Source organism: Lygodium microphyllum, chromosome 7 (genome assembly GCF_053477565.2).
Source record: "Lygodium microphyllum isolate KBCC chromosome 7, Lygodium_microphyllum_v1.1.10, whole genome shotgun sequence".
NCBI classification, from domain to species: Eukaryota; Viridiplantae; Streptophyta; class Polypodiopsida; order Schizaeales; family Lygodiaceae; genus Lygodium; species Lygodium microphyllum.
This window is the reverse complement of record NC_141141.1, coordinates 84,388,686-84,411,830: the sequence shown is the minus strand read 5'-3', so window position 1 is coordinate 84,411,830 and position 23,145 is coordinate 84,388,686. Positions and strand designations below refer to the sequence as shown.

Sequence of the window (23,145 nt, the reverse complement as noted above, 5' to 3'; positions counted from 1 at the left end):
CAATTTGGTGCTTGTTTCTAAATCTCGTGGGGATTTTTTGTCCTCCGAGGAGTACACACCATACTTCAGCACTAAAGTGTTTGGCTGCAGATTTTTGTTCATTACTAACGACTTGGGGCGTCAAGGGAATAATGATCAGAGCAACATTCTTGGTGTCCTCACTCAAGAGGAGAAGCTTAATGGCTCCAACTACCTGCTGTGGAGTTTTCTGGTCCGCAACCTTCTTGTTGCAAAGAACTTGTGGATCTATGTTACAGGTGACTTGCAGCGACTAGGAGGTCTCGCATCTTAGACACCTCAGTGTCATGCTTGAGGACACATTGCTAGTGCTGGTGCTACTACCCCTCCTACGGAGAATCAAAGGAAATGGGATTCGAAGGATACTCAAGCACTTTCCTTGATAGCATTGTTAGTAAAAAGGGCCATCACTCCACATATTTGGTCTTGCAAGACCTCAAAATCAACATGGGACATACTTAAGTGTTTGTTTGCTGCCCGCAATAAGGCCAAGATCTCCTATCTTCACAGAGAGTTGATGAATGTAAACATAGATGAGGGTGATAGCATGACAAATCACCTTACTCATATACAGGATTGGAATGAGCAACTGCTCAATGTTGATGAGATTATTCAAGATGCTAAATTGATGAACATCACAATGAACTCTCTTCCAAAGTCATGTCTTGGTTTTCACACCTCTTTGATGTTGGCAACCCCTTACTTTTGTGGAATTGGAAAGCCTCTTGTTGCAAAAGGAATAGACTCGAAAGAATGTTGCATTGCGTTCAAGTGATGTGGCTATGCTTTCCAAGTTTAAAGACAAGGGAAGATCTAGGCCACGTCCTCATTGTGGGAAGACCTCGCACCTTGAGGAGAAGTGTTGGAATATATACCATTCGTCACTGCAGCCTTCCTAGACTCAAGATCCACGTTGTCTTCACCGAGCCGACTATCTTTGTTGAGGATTCTTCAACATGAGCCACTTTTATGACAGGTTGGCAAGAGGGGGCTATCTATGCTCCATTCCCCTTCCATTGTGCAAGGCCCTCCAAGGCAGTTTTCTATTGCCACACCTATTCCTAATTGTGCACCATTTATCCCACAAGTTCCATCCCATCCCCCACCATCTCCTCTGGCGGTTCCCTCATACCTCCCATCCCTTTCAAAGGGAAACGATATTGGTGATGAGGTTGTGGATTTCTTGGTCCTTTGTGTTTTAGGGAGGGCTTCCTAGGATCGTGAGGAGTTTCTTCAGGGTTTCAATCTACTTTGGACCTTTCTTTTATACAGCTCCCCCTTTCTTCGCCATCGAGCCACCATTCCCTACCGCTTGGCCCTTGGTCCCTAGTATTTCTATGCAACTTATGGTGCCTTCAATAGTTCCTCGCTATCATCTCATAGTTGGGTTAGAGGCTTGGCTCACCCATCCCCAACTAGAGTTTTCTGGAGCGATTTGTTCGAGACCTCTTTGTTTTCATTGCCCTTTGGTAGCCTTCCATTTGATCGGATGTTTCTATGGAAGTCTTGCTACTTGGCTGGCTAACTACATCGACATTGACACTCTTCCTGCCACCCTCCAATCTGCATCTCCTTTGGCCTTCCGCCACATCCAAGATCTGAGAGGGGAAGTTAGAACTAGAGAAATTTTCTTGTTGCCCTGTTTAGATAGCCATGGAAGCTATCATAGACTGCCAAGACCTCCCAAAACTGTTGTTACCTAGAGCTAAATGCTACCCCTACATCCATAGGGCCTTGGGCTGCAGTCACCTAGTCCAAAAGCCTCCCCTAATGGCTGCAAATGGTCTCCAACAGCACATTACCTGATCACACAGCCTATCTCAAACCGGTGCACCACAGAATGACTCTCTCTCTCTCTCCAAAACCATTTTTCCTACTTGCACGTGCAAGTTTTGGTTTGTGGCAATCTTCCAAAAACAATTTCTAGTATTATCCAACTTTATCAAATTAATTTTTAGAATTTTTATTTTTAAAAATTAATTTAATAATTATTTATGACTCAAAAAAAAATCTAACTAGCCAATAATTAAATTGGCAAGGCCAATTTATCTTTCAAGTGATCCTGAGGACTCATTAGCCCCGAACTCACATTCATTAATTGACTAATGCCAATTCTCTAGTGTCACTCAACTAAATCATTTAGGCCAAATTTTGACACCAAATACCACCTAGTACCTATCCAATATAGCTTATTACAACTTTTACCTTTGGCAATCACTAATATTTTGGGGTCCTAGGTTCCACACTGTGGAACCAACCTGCACCTCACATGTGCAAGTCACATTTGCACATTTGATGAGCTCTTTAATAAAATGATAAGCAAAGCATCAAAATTTCACATCCTCGACATAGTATAGGACATTGCTAGCGAAAGGGGCATGCACGGGGGACATTGTTACAGGTGATGGGTATGAAAAGGTAAGTTTCTTGTCCATTACTCATGTTTGGATTTTGTATTTAGGAGATACTTGTGCACAAGGGTTTTCAAGGGTACTGATGATTGGAGTCCAAGAAAGCTACCACTCCACAGCTATGGCAAGCCATCGTTAGTAGCTGAACTCTTGTGGCCCATATAGGTATCAACATTTTTGTTTTTATAGTGATATGTGATTTTTAATATGATCATTAAATTTAATGGCAATATCACATTTAATGTTAATTGTTACATTAACAATTAACCTTGACGCATATATGCATATCCCTAAGCCTCAGCGAGACAAATTCGAAGCGGCTTCCCGAAGACACGATTTTTGTTGGCTACAGCTCCCAGTCCCAAGGATATCGCCTGTATGATCCCGTGAAGTGGAATGTCTACATGACCCGAGATATGCAGTTCGTGTCGGCCATAACAAGGGGTGAGGAGCACCCCGTACTTGGAGATCCGAGGGACAGTTAGGTTCCCGAGATAGTCCCTTTGGAGCCAGAGCCTCTTGATGAAGATTCTACTTCAGATGCAGAGTGTTCTCTTCCACCGGCCATCCCAATGGAGCTTCCGCCGATGGATGTACCTGAGTCTTCAGCAGATGCAGAGCGACGCAAGGAAAGCCTCCTTCTCGTTGGGCCCGTGACACACTCCGAGATTCAAGGATCAAGGGGATTCTTGAGGAGTGGAAACCGCAGGATGGACCGCGGAGGTCACGGAGGCACCAAGCACATTCTACGGAGCTTGTTTGCTCTAACTATTGTTTGATGATCCGTGCTATGCAAGATCAAGAACCCACCTCCATAAAAGAGGCTTTGCAGTCCGACCATTGGCGGAAATCTATGGAAGCCCAGTTGGAGGCTATTGAGAGGAATGGCACTTGGTACCTCGTGCCTCATCCCTCTCACAAGAAAGTGATTGGCGTCAAGTGGGTCTTCAAGACCAAGCACAAGGCCCGCCTTGTTGCTAAAAGTTTTGCTCAGTGCCCAAGCATTGACTTCCATGATACTTTTGCCCCCACTGCTCGTATAGCGACTATTAGAGCTGTTCTTGCCTTGGCTGGCCATAGGAGATGGTCTATCTACCAGTTGGATGTGAAGTCAGCCTTCCTCAATGGTGACTTGAAGGAGGAGATCTATGTGGAGCAACCTCCTAGCTTTGGATCCCTATATGGGAAAGTATACAGGTTGAAGAAGGCCTTGTATGGCCTACAGCAAGCTCCGCATGCATGGAACGAGAAGATTAACTCGTTCCTTTAGTCAAAGTTGGGTTATCGGCACTCCCAGGCCGATCCGCAACTTTATGTACACACTTCGGAGACTAGTCATGTGTTGTTTGTGTTGTATATTGATGATTTGATTATTACAAGTGACCATGCACAGAATAGACAAAGACAGCTTTACATCAAACGTTCGACATGACGGACTTGGGGCTTATTCATTTCTTCTTGGGTCACGAGATTTATCAATCTCAAAGGGGGATTTTCATCTCTCAACATAGATACGTTCAAGAGCTCTTGGTGACTTTTGAGATGGAGACTTGTCGGACTATTTCTACTCCTATGGATCCGAACTGGAAGGCCACTTTACACTCAGATTCTCCCTTGATGGATGCTTCCCACTACCATCAGCTAATTGGATCATTGATTTGGCTCCTCAACACTCGTGTTGATCTTTGTTTTGTTGTAGATCTCTTGGCGGGGTTCATGAGTGAACCAAAACAGGTGCATTGGCAAGCTGCCCTGAGGATTCTTCAGTATTTGAGGGGGACCTTTGACTTAGGGATTTCTTATCCAACAGGTACAGGTGCTTCAGATCTTGCTCTTGCAGGTTGGGGCGACTCGAATTGGGCTAGTGATGTGGACCACCGGCGGTCTACTACAAGCTATTGTTTTACCTTCGATGTAGGTGTTATCTCATGGAACAGCAAGAAGCAACCCACGGTAGTGTTAGCAAATATGTCAGCTCATGTGTGAGTTTGAGCCGTAGAGGCTTGGGCACATTATTTAGGTTATTTAGGCATTTTTATTGTGTCATTTTATGGTCATATTGGGCATTTATTGCTGGCCGACCTGACATATTTTATGGCATTATTTATGCCTATTTATTCTCGGCTCCTCCTTAGTTGGCTAGTTCACCACCTGGAGTTCTTGTGGAGAGAGGAGCCGATGTCGGTGCCCACACAGCCAGTGACTCACTGTTGTATGCGACAGTCTCGTGTCTGATATATGGATTCCATTTCCCGAGTATACATTTGAGTTCTCATCTATATTGTGTTCTTTCTTTCCCTTTCTCTTTTGTCTTGTGTTTCAGTAATTTATTACAGCTTATGCTTACGCTTCCATTGCTGCACCACTTCTAACATGGTATTAGAGCTCAGGATTTGTGCTCCTGCTGTGTTTTCTTGCTCATTTCAGGACTGTTTTCACCCTTGCTAATCAGGTGACTGCTGCTCCATACAGGCGACCTGCTTTACCTGCGTTTTCTGCAGATTTGCAATCGCCTGCTGTCTACAGCCCCTCTGCTGCCTGCATTTTCAGTTTTCAGGCTGCTGCGACAGTCTTCCAGCCTGTTTGTGGCAGTATCCAGCCTGCATTTTGGTGTTCCTGCCTCCTTCCTGGAGGGGCGACTATACCTTCAGGTCGTTTTTGCTGTTTTTGGCAGTTTTTGATTGATTTTTTGACTTTTTGCAGCAGTTTTTGTCTTCTTATGGTCAGATTTTGGGTTATACTGTATGTGAACTCTTGTTTTTTGCAGTCTGTGCTCGTGTTTTGGCCGTGTTTCCTCTCCAAATATCTTCTCTTCTCTACTTCTCTTCTAAATCCTGGAGCTAGGATTGATATCCAAGTCCATGATGGGCTGGTTCTTTGACAGAGAACGGGTGGCTTTCGTCTGGAGCTCACATGAGGGGACACTTTAGCAATCTGGCCAAAGGCAGGGAATTCATGGTCACATATGTTCCAAATGTATTTTTGACAGGATGGTCATGTATGCTATTGAGAGACATTGGGACAGACATAGAGATATACTATGATCTTCTCTATTTTCCGGAGCTAGTACGATCAACATGGACATTAGGTTCTCTCCGAGGCACCTTGGTGGTGGCTTGATCACCCACTGCTTGGGTATCCATGGTTCTACTGGGTGGTTCTATGTTGTATGGTTTATGATTCATTCTCATTGCACCATTGTATTGTATCAGATTTGAGATCACCCATGATCTGAGAGAGGGTGTTAGCAGATATGTCAACTCATGTGTGAGTCTGAGCTGCAAAGGCTTGGGCACATTATTTAGGTTATTTAGGCATTTTTTATTGTGTCATTTTATGGTCATATTGGGCATTTATAGCTGGCTGGCCTAACATATTTTATGGCATTATTTATGCCTATTCTTCTGGGCTCCTCCTTAGTTGGCCAGTTCACCACTTGGAGTTCTCATGGAGAGAGGAGCCGGTGTCAATGCCCACACAGCCAGTAACTCACTGTTGTATGTGACAGTCTCGTATCTGATATATGGATTCCATTTCCCGAGTATACATCTAAGTTCTCATCTATATTGTGTTCTTTCTTTCCCTCTCTTTTGTCTTTTGTTTCAGCAATTTATTACAGCTTATGTTTGTTGCACCACTTCTGACAGGTAGCCCTTTCTTCTACTGAGGCAGTGTATCGGGCTGCTTCTTCCACCACAAGTGAGGTTGTGTGGCTTTGGAGATTGTTGCAGGAGCTTGGCTGCCCTCAAACTCGTCCTACTCTTCTACAATGCAACAACGAGAGTTGCATTGCCGCCTTGGTCCAGAATCCTGTATTCCATGCCTGGACGAAGCACATCGAGATCCAGTACCACTTCATTAGGAAGAAGCTTCTGGATGTGACCATTCATATGGAGTACTGCAAGACGGAGGATAATCTTGCAAATTTGTTTACGAAGGCACTTCCTAGGCTCTTCTTCGGAGACATGCCAAATCCCTTAGCCTTATGCCTCGTCCAAGATCTGAGAGGGGGTGTTAGAGATCATCCCTTGGACATAGGCATTTTTCTCTTTCAGGTAGTGTACGGAGCAGTTCAAAGTCAGTCTGAGTGCCACGTCAGCAGCAGGTGCCATGTCATCATTTTTACCAAGTCAGTAGTCACACGTGTGGGGGGAGATGTCGCAGATGCCACATGGCAAAGGATTGTCCAGTCGGACAAAGGACTCTACAGTCGGACAGTTTTTGGCATTTTTTATGCAGTCAGTGCAACCGACCTGATGCTGGACATTGTTCTTTTTCAGGCTATACATAGCCAGTCTTTTGGCACACTCTCAATTATTCGCAGGCACTCTCAGCAGTTTGTGGAGATCAAATCGTGATCAAGCCTTGCTGTCCTCGAGTTGTGCGCGTGTAGTGACATCAACGAGGAGGAGATACGTAGACATACGCACTGCTCCTGTGTACAAACTTGCATTCCTTTGTATTCAGCATACTTCCTATAGCAAATCTTGTTCTACTATCTCTCTCTCTCTCTCTTCTCTCAATGTTCACTCTCTCTCTCAGTCTTGGTCCCACGCTTCCGCATCACTGCACTCTGACAGGTTCAAACCAATTTTCGTCCTATTGAGTATCCATGCTCCAAACGGGAGAATGATAAGGATGGTCGACCCAAGACCTTCACAAAACAAGCACATTATCCCTACCATTACTGGGTGTTGATGAAGAAGGAAAATGGCTATGGGTATAGCAAATATATGAAGCAAGCAAGAAAAGCAAAGCAGGCAAGCAAGCTAAGGAAAAACTGCCTTGGAGACTGCCATGGGCAATGCCACGAATATGGTGGATCCAGAGTCAACTACTCCAAAAGACCGAAAAGGGATAAATGCGCACAGATGTATATTTACATGAACAGAATGCCAATGCATGGGGTAATGCAAAGGGCGATACAAGATGTCATGCTCACGCAAGATGAAATGCAACGGTGCCACTTGGACAATGCCCTCGCAAGGGAATTGTTCACTTGCCCAAGCGCTCTTTTACAATCAGGTCATCCTGACAGTGCGGATGAAGTTACAAAGGTCCATAATACAATACAGGAATGAATGTCTAAAAATGGTAAGCATCATCACTATCACTATCAAGACCCCTCTCAAACTGAAAGGGAAAGCAAGAGGGAAGCACCCTCTCCCCGTCAAGCTGAAGAAGTAGGGGAGGGAGTACCCAAACCGATCCTAGATAATAGGTACTGAAGAACCGGCCGGTTGACCGCTTTGGTCAAAATATCTGCAAACTTCTACGATGTAGGCACAAACTCTAGACGGATAGTGCCTAGCTCAACCTGCTCTCTGGAAAAATGGAGGTGGACTCCCACATGCCGCGTCCGTGGTGTAATATTCGGATTGCCCGCAAGGGCAATGGTACTCTGGTTGTCGCAATAAACAACGGTGGGAGAGTCGCATGGGAAATGAAGTGCCGCTAATGAACTCCTTAAGTAGATGGCCTCGGTGGTGCCATCGAAGAGAGCCCGGTACTCAACCTCGACCGTAGAAGCCGCCACAATCTCCTGCTTACAGCTTGACCAAGAAATGGGAGCTGTGCCCAAGATAAAGAGGTAGCCGCCATGGAAACGTGGAGTGTCGGGATCTCCTATCCGATCAGAATCAATGTGCCCTTGCAAACAGAAACCAAAACCATATGTCAGGCCATAAGAATAAGTACACCGTAAATAACACAACGCACGAAGACATGCAATCCAATGTGACATCCTAGGTGCAATGAAATACTGACTGAGTATGCTAATTGAGTAAGCTAAATCTGGCCTAGTGTGAATTAACCAAAGTAGTTTTTCTACAACAGAGCAATAGATATGTGCATCGAAGGGCTATTCTAGGCTATCCTTCGACAAGTGGACAGTAGGATCAAGAGGCATGGCCACAGTTTGTGTCTAATCCAAAGTGTGTTGTTCCACTAGCTGAAGTGCGTACTTCTGCTTTGACAAAAAAATGCATCCCCCAGAACGACACCCGAAGACTCTGAAGTGGGAAATGACTGGCTGAGAGCCAAAAAATGCCTCATACAGGGTCTTCTGAAGAAGCGCCGCAGTCGGGTACCGATTGAGGATGTACACCGAAGTGTTAACAGCCTCATCCCAAAGGCGCTCAGGAAGCTCTGCTGTGAACAGCATAAAGCGTGCCAATTCCATGATTGTCCGGTTCCTACACTCTACGACTCTAATCTGAGAGGGAAAGTTAGTAAAGGTGAGCTGGCGAGGGATGCCATGCTTCAGTAGAAACTCGGAAAACTCGTAGGAGATAAACTCACCACCGCTATCACTCCTCATACAACCAACACAACGTCTAGTCTGGTTACGAACCAATAGCACCCAAGCAGAAAAATAAGTAAAAGCATCGGACTTATGCTTGAGAAAGTATACCCACATGTATCTAGAATGATCATCCACTATCTAAAAGAAGTACAGTGTGCCATTTAAGGCGGCAGTGGATGTCGACCCACAAAGATCAACATGAAACAATCTAAGAGGCTCCTCAACACGATGTGTTACTGCTAAGGGAATGGGGTACAGTGCTGCTTTCCGAGCTGACAAGCTTTATAGACATCGCGAGCTAGTTTTAGGCGGTGAAGGCCCTCATCAAGTTGACGGCGGGATAACTCATAAAGAGAGTCATAACCAAGATGCCCTAAGCAAAAGTCCCAAAGACGCTCATTGTTTGTATGCTCCCGAGATGTGGCTAATGCCTCGAAGTTATGAAACACAGAGCCCTCGGCTGTCGGCTCGGTCAGAAAGTGTGTCGTGTGGTAAAGGCCATTAGGCTGTGCCTCACTACGAGCAATAACTAAACTAATCTGAGAGTCAAGGATCTCGACTATGGTCGCTGTAAAGAAAACCACTCGCCCCAATTACCAAAGCTGCTGAACAGATAACAAGTTCACCCCAAGCTGGGAGACATGGCATACATTGTCCAGTGAAACCAGATCCAAAACCTTGTCAATGGCAAAACTGACGCTACCTTGAGCTTGAATCTTGACCGAGGAGTTGTTTCCTACGCAAACTCGCCCGGCTGCAGGGGCTCAGGTACGGAAAATGTCCACTATAGGAGTCATATGATGTGTAGCTCCATTGTCCACAATCCAAACTGGAGTTGAAGTGCTTGACTGTGACGAGTGGACTTCTGCGGTAACCTCGTCAAGAGGCAACTCACAAATGTGGACGAGACTCGCATTTGATGTCTCTATGGAGACGATATGGCCCTCAGCAGACCAGTCAGACAAGCCCTCTGGAGTTGAGAACGTTGTCGCGACTGAGATGGCTGAGCGGTGGCAATATGAGTCTGACCTTCAAACTGCCCCTTGCTATCACCCTGCCTCCCCTGCTGGGGTTTGTCCCACTAAGGGGCAAGGGTCTAAGACATAGATTTGGGTGTTGTGCCTCTGGCCTTTGATCCACACTCGTCGTCAAAATGACGAGCCTTTTGACAATGTTGATAATACCTATTCTTTTTCGGCTACATTCTGCCACCCTTGTTTGAGTTGTGAGACTAGGAGTTTCCTTGTGATTCCCCAAATTGATTTTGTTTTTTATTTTAAGTAGAGGTTTGATTTTGTTTACCCTTCCCTTGTTGCCCCTTCTCAGAATGAGCAAAAAGAAACCCTCTGAGGAAGAGTTCATATGAAATTGATCGAACAATTATGCGTAACACAACAGCTGACACTCAAATTCATAGAAAGTAGGTATGCTTTGAAACTATATCTTCCACAAAATTGAAGTATTTCCTGGGGAATTTGTTCAGAAACAATGTGACTTGATCGTTAGAGGACTTGGCGGTCCCTGAATTCAGCAAGAAGTCACTGATATACTCAATCAACTTGACTTTCAAGTCATCCGGGTCAGTGATTTTAAAGAGTTGGAGCTCATGGTCAAGATTTATACGACGGATCCTATCCCGAGCCGCATAGCGGTAAGTCAAATGTGCCCATCATTCTGACACTAAGTCAAAATGCTGAAGCCAATAATGAAACTCAGGCAATAAGCCCTACATCAGGTTGACAATAGCGGAGATACTCCTAGCCTTCCATGAGCGGACAACCTCATATGAACAAATGCGGAATCGGGTTGGGGTTTCAACCCCTGCACAAGATCCCATAGGTTCTTGGAGTCAAAGACATGTCTCATCAAGTTCGATCAAGTGGTAAATTTTAACCCATTAAAACGAGTCTTATCATTGAAAGCATGCTTGGCAAAAGATGAGTTGGAATCAAGAGGTGTCAAGAAAGTGGGATAAGATGGAGGTGGAGGATAAGACGATGGTGGCGGGTGTGTCTGATAGGAAGAATGAGGGGGAAAAGATGGGCAGGCAAAAATAGGCTGGGAGTGTCCAATGAGTGCCAATTGATACGGAGGCACTAGAACATGAATATTTTTATAAGGTATCGATGGAGGTGGAGGCACTGGGACATGAAAGCCCTGTCCAAAGCTTGGCTAGGGCACAGTAGAATGACCGGGAGGTCCACTAGGTCATGCTATAAAGGTAAGTTGTGATACCAACTGATACATACTCCAGAGAGACTGGGGGGGATACCCACGTTGCAATGACTCCGAAAGTGTGTGAGAAGTAGATGGAATACCACCCGATGGAGGAAAGGATGAGGTCCTAAAGGCGGTGCCTATATGATGAAGGAAAGAATGAGATCCTAAAGGCAGTGTCTATATTTCCATAGCCCCCCGGTGCGGTGTAATATGCAACATGAGGTGTTTGATAGGGGGATATAAATGGTGTAAAAGGAAGTGGAGAAGCAGGGAAAAAATGTGGTGGGAAGGGTGGGTTTTGAATTTGTGGTGTGAAAGGTGCAGATGCATTTTGTTCATTTTTACCATTTAATGATTAAAAATTAAATGATGATGATGATGATGATGCACCATACAATGTAGAAATAAAAACACCAAATTCATTCTTATTTTGAGAAGTAAACTGAAATGAAGGGTAGAAGAAGAGGTACCTAGCTTTTTCTTATAATCCCTACGATGTGTGTTAACATACAAGAATTGGTCCTCAAGAGAACATTTTCCATAGTCAATTGATTATACTCTATCTTCCTCATGATTTCTACCAATATATTGCAAAGTAGAAGAGGTAAAAGACAAAGGAACAAAAGACGAATCTAAAGTACCTTGCACCGGAGTAGACGGAAGAGGATGAAAGAATGGAACATACTCCGGATCTCTTTCTCTAACAGGGGGCCCATCCTTGAGGGAGGTCTCAACGGTCTTATAATATCATCAAATTTATGCACAACATCTGAAGAGAGAAATTCATTGAGTAGCTTCTCTTGAAGGGCAATCCTTCGATCGAGCTCCTCAATCTTCTTTTGTCTAAAGTCCATGATCACATGATATTCTTCAATGGAAAGCTCGTATAGCCTTTCTTCCGTGTTGTCAGAAGTGTCTTCCACCATGTCGGAACTTTGCGGAGCAAGCTGTTCTGTCCACTCTTGCTCGGTTCTCGGCATAGGTTGTTCTGGAAACTGAATTGGTGTTGATATGTTCGAAGTCATTTAAACCTACCGTTGTTCTTGCTTCTTGCGAAGAGCTTTCAGATCAAAGGCCTACGTTTCTCAGAGAGTACCAGGCTCTTATACCATGTAAAGAAATACTTTGGCACAAAAACACAAATAACAATCGTATGACAAAGCACAGACTGATAAAAGAACACAGTTAGGGTTAGGATAACTCAACGACAATGAACACAGAAAATAACTGAAGTGATATAACTACTGAATATACAATGCTCGTGCAACAAACACACTATGCACTGAATGAATACTAAACCTTAAACTCCTATATCTCAAGGATTAGGGCAGGCGTAATGAACTAGAGAGTGTATCGTACTCTGAACGGATCCCGAATCGCAACAAGGCAGCCTTTGGATGTCGAACACTAGCAAATGCAGCAGTGAGAAGCTGGATCTAATGCAGACAGCAATGAGAAGAGAGAGAGACTAAAAACACAAGCAATAGGAGAGAGAAAGACTAGAAACGCAGGCAAGAAAGCCTGCAAGAGAGAGAAAGACTAAAAATGCAAGCAGGACAACCTACAGGAAAGAAAAAACTACCAAACGCAGGTAGAACGGCCGGGCGACAGCCTATAGGAGCTGGTGACTGCTAGAGGAGAGAGAAAACTACCAGTTGACAGACAAGACAGCTAGGCAACAACCTGTAGGAAGCAAACGCAAGGTTGTGATTATGTGGCAGGCTGTACAGCAACAGGTCTGCACAGGAACAGCAATCGCCTGGTTGGAATCAGCTCCAAACTACATAAAGAGAGCTGGAGATCAGGCGCCAACTAATGGAGACAGCAATGGACAGCTTTGGTTGAAATGTCCTCCGTAAAAGGAGTGTGGGCAACAAGCTGAAAACACCTGAAATCTGCAAAAACAAGATTGTAGGCTAAATGAAGAGCAGCATACGTATTTATAGAAAGTTTGGGCCCTCCCAAGTGGGTTTGTGCTTATGGGACACAGAAACTCTCTAGGATTACGTTTCTTTTAAATAAACTAGGTTTCTTCATTAATTAAGCAAGTTTTAGGGTCGTTTAAGTAAAGCTAATGCATTTTTAGCTCAACAGGCCATGCATTCACTTGTTGTCCCACGGGTATCAATTGTTTGCCCTCATCAAGCTTTTTGGGCTCTTCCAAAGAAGGTTAGGCATCTCCTTCGATACTTCCGACTGTCCCGAAGCTTTAGAAGAGGTCTTCTTCTCTTTGGCTTTGCTATCCTTCCTTGGAGCATTCAAGAATCAAGTAAACTAGGGATCCTTTCCCAATTCAGCAAATAGTTTTGCTGCTATACATCCAATCCTTGAAGCTATCATCGAATTCTTCAGCCTCTCGCTGGTCATCAGCCTCTTGATGCATAGAAGTGCCAATATTTGGGTCATTTCCCACATTTTCAGCTTGCTGTCCATGCTGAGAACCATGTCCAACATCAGTCATTGCATTCCCCCCTTCACCACGTGAATGACCAAGGAGTGATGCAGGCCTCCACTTGATCCCATATCATCGTGTGGAGATATGCTTGCTGTAATTCACTGCTGAGAACAATTTCAGCAAGATTGCAATAAGCCCAAGTTGCAATCAAGTGCCACTCACCCACCAATTCAAAGAATTTGATGGTATCTCGGCAATGGAACCATATAACTAGACTTCCTTCAATGGATGGTGGTAATTCCCTAATTACAACTTAATTACAGCACTAAGCACTTATTGCGAAACTAAAAATACAACTTTACCTATCAATCTTTGGACAATGGACACTCAGTTGGTCCCAGAATTGGCACCCCTTTCGGTTTTTCTTTAGCTTTATTGAAGTAGAATTTGATTTACAATGGGATTCTCCCAATCCCGTTCGCAATCCAAACTCCCCTTGCTGTCCCAAGTGACCAGCAAGTCTTCAATCTAGTTTGCCCCTTGATTTCGGCAGTCAATTGGGCTTCACCCACTTCAAGAAGAGTGGAAATGCACCCAAATTTTATGGTTGGCTAGTCCTCCACCTAATTGCAACTGAAAATCACATTCAGCCCTGAATAATTCAGATCTTGGGGTCTTCAATGTCTGGCACACTTCCCAAGGCAAATGTTAAAGAAAATTAGGATTTACAGCTAAGAAATTTGAAATTCCTCAACTTCCAAAGGTCAAAATGCTGAGATCTTTGAAGCAAGGCTATGAAATGGCTAGGGAATGAGAGAGAATGCTGAGGAGAGAGAAAATTCAAAGTTTTGTCGCAAGAAATGACTGAAAATCAGTCAAATGCAGCTGCTGCCCTATCCCAACAGCAATGAATGCTGTCATCTACACCTAGAGACCCAAATTCTGCTCACGCCTTCAGCTTGGCACCGTCACCCAACTACCTAGGATCTTGTGCAGTTGTCGACTACTCCAAATCTACAAACAAGCTATTGGTAGTTGCTGAAACTCAGCTCATGATGGCTGCTCCAGCTCCACCATGTGTTTCCAACAAGAATGAATGATTCTCTCTCTCTCTAAGCCCTTGTTTTTGCTCTCCCAACCTTCCCCACATTTTTCCTAACCTTCCCTGTCAAAAGATGATGTACCAGCGAAACAATAGGGTTTGTGAAGGGAACATGGAGTGAACTCGGCAAACATGGAGAAGAGAAGAGAAGAGAGAAGTAACTTTGATGAATGGAATGATGAAGTTATGAATCATAGAGTGAATGTGATACGAGGGAACAAGAGTGCCGTAGCACAAGGAAGATGATGAAAATAGCCACGAATCAAGAACCGCAATGTCCTCCTGAAGGGGTGTGAGGGTGGTGGAGCGGCTAGAGAGAAGAGGTGACGGACTGAATGAATCAACAGTGAGGAATGAATGAGAGAGTGGCCTATAAATAAGCACAGTCAGTCTAAGGTGGCGCCCCTTTTTGGGGCTGCAAACCACCCTAAACACAAAACGCAGAAACGCAAACTGCGAGTGAAGGGTGAAGGATTTCTCAACACCCCCTCTCAGACCCAAAAAGGGGAAGAAGAAAGGAGAGAGGTGGAGGTGAAATGCTACCTGCTGAAGAATGCTCATGCAGCAAGTGCCACTTGGACAGTGTCCCTCGTGGGAAAATTGTTTACTTGCCCAAGCGCCCTAGTGCAAAGATGATGAAAACATGCAATGCAGAGGAGGAATGTCAAACTTTGTGTGGTGCCGAGAACCATAAGGATATGCCCATACTCCATCTCGGGAGTTGGCTCCATGCTAACCAAGTGACCAAGGCAAGAAGAAGAGGAGGAAGAAGATGTAGAAGATCCCTAAGATCCAAGATTTCCACCTGAAAGGTAACCTACAATAGAGAACAATAGACAGAGTGAACTGGAGAACCTGAAACTCAACCTCGGGAAAGAAGCCACTAGATCCATGCATCCATACAAGAAGGAATATAAAGGCCTCGTCACCAAGTCGCGGCTGAATCTTCAAGGCCCCGACCTAGATAAATCCTCGAGATCCTGGGTATCAATAAGTAAGATGACCGCTGGAAGGAAGCCACCCCATCCAAGGGTAGAAGAAGGTAAAAGGCTTGTACCACGGTGTGCGAAGGATTGAGCGGTGGGTGGAGACCCCCTTTGAAACTGGAGGAATAGGAGCCCCCTCTGAAGTCGTAGTAGATGTAAATGCCCCCTCAGAGGGCAAAGAAAGATCATCCCCCTCTGAATCCCTCTCTAAGGTAGATAGGGTATCCAAAAACTCATGGATCACGAACTCCGAAATGTCTAAGGATAAAGAAAGTGCCGCTCGTCGTGCTGAAAAAGGTATCTGGGGTGGTAACGAACTCCCAGAGGTGGCCTCTTGAACTTGAGTAGGCGAGGGTGAAGGGTGGGGCTCAAACTGAGGAATAAGTAGACAACAATTGTTGCTTCTCAATGGAGCGGACCGGAAAACCGAAGAAGAGGAAGGGGTCAAGCTACCACTGTCTCTCAAAGGAGCGGACAATCACTGTCTCTCAATGGAGTAGACTGCAAAACCGCGAGCCATGGTAGCCACTGTACCCGAAAATAGATAGGAGAAGACTGCCGCTGGCATTGCAACAATCTTTAGGAGGTCGTAGTATCGATCGATCCTCCATGTGCTCGAAAGGACTTAGTGCGTATCGGATGCGTCTTACTGCCTTGAGCATAGTACTCTGATAGCCGATGAAGAACGATTTTGTGGCCCAGAAAGGAGAGGTGGCACAAGGAGTGCCCGATGGAAGACGCATATACTCTGAGGGGGTGGGGAGCAAAGGTCAAAGTCGGCAAGCATCAATGGTGTGTCCGGTGATGCCACAGTAGGAGCACCCAGTAGTCTAGTCATCTGTTGGTAAAGAAGCTATGGCACTGGTGTGGCAAACTGGAGAAGGAAGGGTGGGAAGGAGAAAAAGGATATCTCCCAATGCACACGGAAATGATAGAGAAATCAAAAATTAATGTCGAACCCGCCACCAATCTTTGTCTTCTCTAATAAGAAGGATCTTTGTGGGCAAATGCAGCCAAGAAAGGTTGGATCTGATGCAGGCGACAGTGCAAGAGAAAGAAAGACTAAAAACGCAGGTGAGGAGAGAGAAAGACTAAAAACGTAGGAAAAACCAACAATAGCAATCAGTATGCTGAAATCAGCTCCGAACAGTGTGTGGTAGGCTGGAAACAGGCACCAGACTGTTATAGACAGTAATGACCAACTTGAACCACGATGTCCTCTACATCTAGGGTGTGGGCAGCAAGCTGAAATACCTCAAATCTGCAAAAACGAGATTATTTTCTGAATGGAAAGTGGTCGGCAATAGTCACTCTGCTATAAACAGCTGCAAACAGCAGGTGGCAGGCTGGAAACATGTGCCAGACTGTAGATGACAGCAAGGGGCAGCTGAGAGTGCGATGTCCTCCGCGAAAGGGGTGTGGGCAGCAATCTGAAAACACTTGAAACCTGCAAAACCGAGATATTGATGCAGTGGAAGAAGAAGAGAAGTGGATGCTGAACCTGCCACCCACCGATCTTTGCTATCACTAGAGTGGAGAATCTTTGCCATTGTTTGAGCAGATCCAGCTCTGATACCATGTCAAAAGGCGACGTACCAACGAGACATTAGGGTTTGTGGGGAGGAACACGGAGTGAACTCGGCAAACATGGAGAAGAGAAGAGAAGAGAGAAGAAACTCTGATGAATGGAATGATGAAGTTCTAAATTATGGAGTGAATGTGCTACAAGGAAACAAGGGTGTTGTAGCACAAGGAAGATGATGAAGATAGCCATGAACCAAGAACCGCAATGTCCTCCTGAAGGGGTGTGAGGGTAGTGGAGAGGTTGGAGAGAAGAGGTGATAGACTAAATGAATCAGCCATGAGGAATGAATGAGAGTGTGGCCTATAAATAGGCACATTCAATCTAGGATGGCACCCCTTTTTGGGGCTGCAAACCCTAAACGCAAAACGCAAAAATGCAAACAGCGGGTGAAGGGTGAAGGATTTCTCAATATTCCCCACGTTTTTCCCATTATCCCTTTGGAAAATTTAACAAGTGGCAACCTTTCCAAGTGAATTTCCAACATTATCCACATTATTATATCAATTTTCAGTCTAAAATTACTGAAAATTAATGCAATAATTATTAAATTGGCTAGGCCACTTCATCTCCCAAGTGTCTTTGTGCCATTTTTGACCATCACATTGGCGTTAAGTATCATTAGACGCCACATCTCTAGTCTCATCAACTGACACTTATGCCAAATAAATGACTTAGGCCACTAGCTGGCACTAGATACCACCTAGTATCTGTGCAACGTAACAAACAACAACTTTTGCCCTTGACATCCACTGATTCCCTTGGGACCCAAGCTCATTAATTTGCACTAACCTCAGTTGCACCTCACATGTGCAACATTTACTTAAACGTGTGATTAAAAATTAATCTACATGTTACATGAGGCTTACAGAAATACATGCCCTCATGACAACTAATGACTTATTTATACAACTCCATTGACTTGTCAAAAGTTCATGTTTTTTCATGTAGAGAAGTTAGCATACATCCTAGTAATGGGTAATCTAACTTGAATGTCATTATTTGTAGAATAGTGTAACAAAAAGCTAGAATGAGAAGCCATGGATTACGTGAAGAAATGAATCAAGTTGAAATTACGTTACAAGGCTTTCATATGCCTATCTTGAAGAGGAAATCCTTCAATCATCTCAAGATCTTAGAGAAGAGGATTTAGGAACCTTCAGCCTAGCTTGTTAGGCTAAGGTCCTCCTAGCAAGATACAATGGGTAGACTTTCTTTTATTAAGACCCCAATCAAGTTAGATTCAATCCCACCCTCTCTAGGAAACCTAAGAATGGGTTCTAATAAGAAACGCAAGAGTTATGATTAGCAACAGCAGCACCGGCAGCATTGCCACAAAAGGTTTCAAACCTGAAACATTTCATCTCAAGAACATAGTTTTTCAGCCTTGATTAGGCACACAATAAAATATAAAAATATATGTCAAGAAAAGTCACATGTTTCATGGGGTTGTTTCAAAGGAACATTGAAAGATTTCAGGCATTTCCAGTATTTCATATTTCAGACCTTCTGAAACACAGTACGAAGTTACCTTGTACTCTACTAACACAAGGTACCAATAGTCACCATCCTTGGGTTTGCACAAAAGGTGCCCATTATCCAGGGAGAAAACTATAAAATATCATTTTGTCATTACTTAACATCATATTTTATGTCATCTGGTTTGTAAAGCTATTGGGATCTATTTTTCTTAATACAGGCCACACATGCACAAAATGGATCATCAACCCATTTTCTTTAAATGACTCATAAGAAATCACTAGTGAATGTCATGAAACCATGTTCATTACCTTCTAGAATTTTGTGTGGAAGATGCAACTTCAATGCCTGCCTCAAGGCACCAGCAATGACATTGTAGTGACCCTTTCTACATCTAAGGTGAAAATCAAAGTCTTAAAGCAACTCATATATCAAGTGTTTCTTCCTTTTAAATAATTTTGACTAGGTACCCATTTGATACTCTCATGATCCAAAATAAGCTGAATAATTTTGCTGCATCCTGACAACTTTTTCAAAAGACACCAGTCTTACATTCAGAGTTGAAATAATCCATATACATCTGTTCTGTCTCAATTTAATGACAACAATAGATAACAAACGACTATACTGCATGTTGCATTGGAGTAATAAAAGATTGGTCAATTAGTGTTAACTCCCAGCTTTGTTCCTTAGCAACATGACATCATGTGCTAAAATTTTTACCAATTTCAGGCACCCATAGGACCTCTGTTCATCTACTTCTGCTTCTGCAACATGCCTGCATTTAGCTCATTTCTCTTGAGTGCAGTTATTTTCTGCAATCTAACAGCAACCTCCCAGAGAAAGGAGGGATAAGAGCCAAAGGAAGTCTGGAACCAGTAATGTCAGCACTGGACAACAGAAGCTTTCACAATATTTCTATAGAGCTGGCAGCTAATCTGCATTGTTGCCTCCATTTCTTTAAATCAAGTGGATGTCTAGTTCAAGTTTAATATACAGCTGGAAGATCCATTCAAATGCATGAGTCAAACATAGTGCTGAATCTGCTCGTTTCTATCATATCTCAGTGAACAGAAGGGAGGTTTATGTGCCTACAGCTGGCTTTAGCTAGAAAATATAATTAAAGCCAAAGAGAGGACGACAATGTGTAAACTTCCTACGAGTGTAATGGCTCTAAGTTCCATGGTCCTAAATAAATTGTGTGTAGGGGCATTTGATCGCAAGCTTCATCCTTGCAGACCAATTTGTTAGCATCAAAATTTGTTGTTGCCCATGTTTTTACATGTTCTAATGAGCTGAAGCATGCAAACAGAGGTGCATCATCAGCAGACTTCCAATATTGTTGGACTACTTTAAATTATCATAGCCAAAACACAGGTCATAAAGAAACAGGCAAATAATCAAATTCATCCACCTTAGCATCCAGGGTCAACTACTCTTGTTAAATCATACATACACACAAGAGACTTCTTCCCTGCAAGTAAGAAGAGACGCACCAGTCGTCCACGGAATGATCTTCATTATGCACATCTATCTTCATTGTCACCACTTCAACCTCCTGCTTGCTTATAGTAACACTTGCCATGGAAGGAGACTCCTCCACATCATGCTTGTCTTTAAACAAGGCATCTGTTGGAGGTAAAAAGGTATGTACTGGAGGACCACGAGATGAAGGTGGAAGAACAAAAGGAGACTTGGAATCTGATGCAGTCAAATGGAGAGGTTTGTGCTCGGGAGGAAGTAGAAGGTGAGGAGAGGAGGTGTCTCTAGGGCTCCCCAGCTTTGGATGCTCCTCTCGCAACCGAATAGGATGAGGTGCAGGGCTGCGGGGGCTGACAGGGGAGGCACGCACATGCAGGGGCTGTGTACGGCTGGCAAAATGCAGCACATCAGGGGGAGCTAGGGGTATCTCGTCAGTCACGTTGTTTGGCAGGTAGCGGAACTGCGATGAGACATCCGAATGTGGGAACTCAACACCTTCAGGGCCGACGAGGCGGGGGAGACCAGTCGGATGCATATCCATGGCTGAAAGACCTTAATTGAGAAGACAGTGGACAAGTGCTAAGGTTGCAACTGTAGGCAGGTTTGATGCTTGGTTTTCTAGCAAACCTCGAGTGCCTTGATCTAATGACTCGATATCCGGGCTTTCACACTGGCATTGCTTTGCTACTCTCAATGAGGAGAGGGGCACTTCTGCTGTATGACTTCAGCTTGATGACTCTAAAAATAAACCTTTGATACGGGCACTTCTGTCACATGAATTCTCCTTAATGCTTCTGTATGAAAATCCTCTTTGACAGGCACTTCTGCTACATGGTTCCACCTTGAATGATGCTTCCGAATGAGAAACCTTAGACAGACACTTCTGCTGTCTGATATCACCTGGATGAAAAATCTTTGACAGACACCTGTGCTAATATGATGATTTCACCTCGATGATGCTTCCGAATCTAAAATCTTGGACAGGCAATTCTGAATGGAAAATCCTGTCTGCTTGCCAGACAGAAAGCACCAGTGCTCACTAATGAAAAATCACTAGGCAGGCACTTCTGCTACCTGACTCGACCTTAGATGATGATTCTGAATATAAGGAACGGTTTTTGCTTGTCTGCCTGAGAAGCAGTACACTGCACAGAACAAATTCTAGAAACTCCCTGCGTACTTTCGTGGACCGACATTCAAAATCCAGTAGCTCTCCGACATACTATGCATTCAGCTTCTAACTTCTAGTCTCCACCTCGGATTATTCAAGAAAACCATCATCTATCTATTTTACATAATGTGGAAAACCATCATCATCTATACATCAATAGGATGGATTCATCATTATTCACGGATCCATCCATCCATCATCAATGATCATTCAAAAAAACCATCATTTATCTATTGGCATCATACGGAAAACCTAGTAGAAGTACTATTAGTGAAAAACCCCTATAAAATTCAAAAAAAGAACATTGACTTTCGAGTACTTTAGTTGCAATATGTCAATTGCATTATTACATTCATAAAATTTTGAGGTTCGAGTACTTTATGTCTAATATGACCAAAACATTTGAAAAATGAAGGAAGAATTTACACTAGTCTACATTGAAGGTTATCATATAGTTCTAACCAGCGTTCCTTCCACACTTTGCATGTGAGAAATCAATCTTAGTACCTAAATTAGCAAAGAAAGTAGTCCAAAAGTTGTTACAAAATCTAAAATCACGATCAGAAATAATAACTTTTGGCAAACCATGGTTAGTGAAAACAATCTTCAAAAACAATTGTGCAGCTTGAGATGCAGTTAATGTTTTCTTGCATAGTAGAAAATATGCTTGTTTTCTAAATCGATCTACAACAATCCAAATCATATTATGATTAGCTTGTGTGTTAGGCAAACCAGCTATCAAATCCATTGAAATATGTTCCCATGGTCGTTCAGAAATCGGTAAAGGCATTAACAAACCATATTGCTTACCATGGTGTCGCTTAACTCTTTGACAAATTAAACATTCAGATACAAAGTTAGAAACATCAGATTCTATGTGTGGCTAGTAAAAATCTTCAACCAATATATGTAAAGTAGAAATAATATCTCTATAGCCTTGATATGGGGGACAATGAGTTTCGTGCAACACAAATGATATAAATGGAAAAGCAACACAGAATCTTTTCTCATAAAATATAAATCCATCAGAATAAGACAAAGAATCAATTGGAATCCAATTATTAGCAACTAATTTATTCCAATCAGCTTGAAAATTGGGATCGTGGTCATAGTTATCCTTCATAGGAATAAGGGAATCAAAAGATAGAACGGAAATATTATGGATACTTGGTATTCTACTCAATGTATCGGCAACAACGTTCTCTCTTCCGGGTTGATATTGGATGAGTGGATGGAAACTTTGAATGAAAGCAGCCCATTTAATATGACGGTTAGAGATTTGTGGCTAACTAAGGAGATGTTTGACACTTTGTTAGTCAGTTTTGATCATGAATTCAAATCCCATTAGATAATGTTTCCATTGACGTAAAGCTTGTACTACAACTAACAATTCCTTATCATAGGTAGAATACTTCAATTCAGAGGGTTTAAGCTTGCAACTAGAATAGGCTACGAGATTTGAATCTTGCACGAGGACAGCTCCTATTCCTATTAGTGACTACTAGGAAGAATGGTCAATTAAAATCAAGTAATTGCAAAACATGTGCATGTGTTAAAGCATGTTTCAATAAATCAAAAGACTTTTACTGATTATCAGACCAATGATATACAACACCTTTCTTTAACAATTTCATTAAAGGCAATGCAAGTAATGAAAAATTTCGTACAAATTTTCTATAAAAGCTGGCAAGGCCTAAGAGAGAACGTAACTCATGCACATTTTTAAAGATTGGCCAATTCAAAATTGCCTCTATCTTTTTAGAATAAACACAAATACCATCAAAAGAAACAATATAACCTAAGTATTCAATCTGAGTTTGAAAAAATTCACTCTTATCAGGGTTAGCATACAATTGATTCTCTTTCAACAATTTGAAAACCAAAGATAGATGTTCACAGTGTTCATTCTCATTCTTACTGAAAACCAATATATCACCAAAGAAAACAATTACACAATTCTGATGCTTCAAAAATATTCGATTCATCATACGATTG

General features: G+C 43.2%; 1 protein-coding gene across 2 annotated transcripts in view; it reads right to left on the bottom strand.

Moving 5' to 3' along the window:
• LOC148033639 (uncharacterized) overlaps nt 1-21,351 on the bottom strand; it is a 30,959-nt gene extending 9,608 nt beyond the window's left edge. The window contains exon 1 of one of the 2 annotated variants that reach the window (XM_087681546.1): nt 19,994-21,351. In XM_087681546.1, the coding sequence (XP_087537672.1) occupies nt 19,994-20,520 (527 nt within the window). In that variant the 5' untranslated portion in view covers nt 20,521-21,351. The remainder of the gene's footprint in view (nt 1-19,993) is intronic. The other variant, XM_087681545.1, reaches the window with a different exon arrangement.
• Between the last annotated feature and the right edge of the window lie 1,794 nt (nt 21,352-23,145).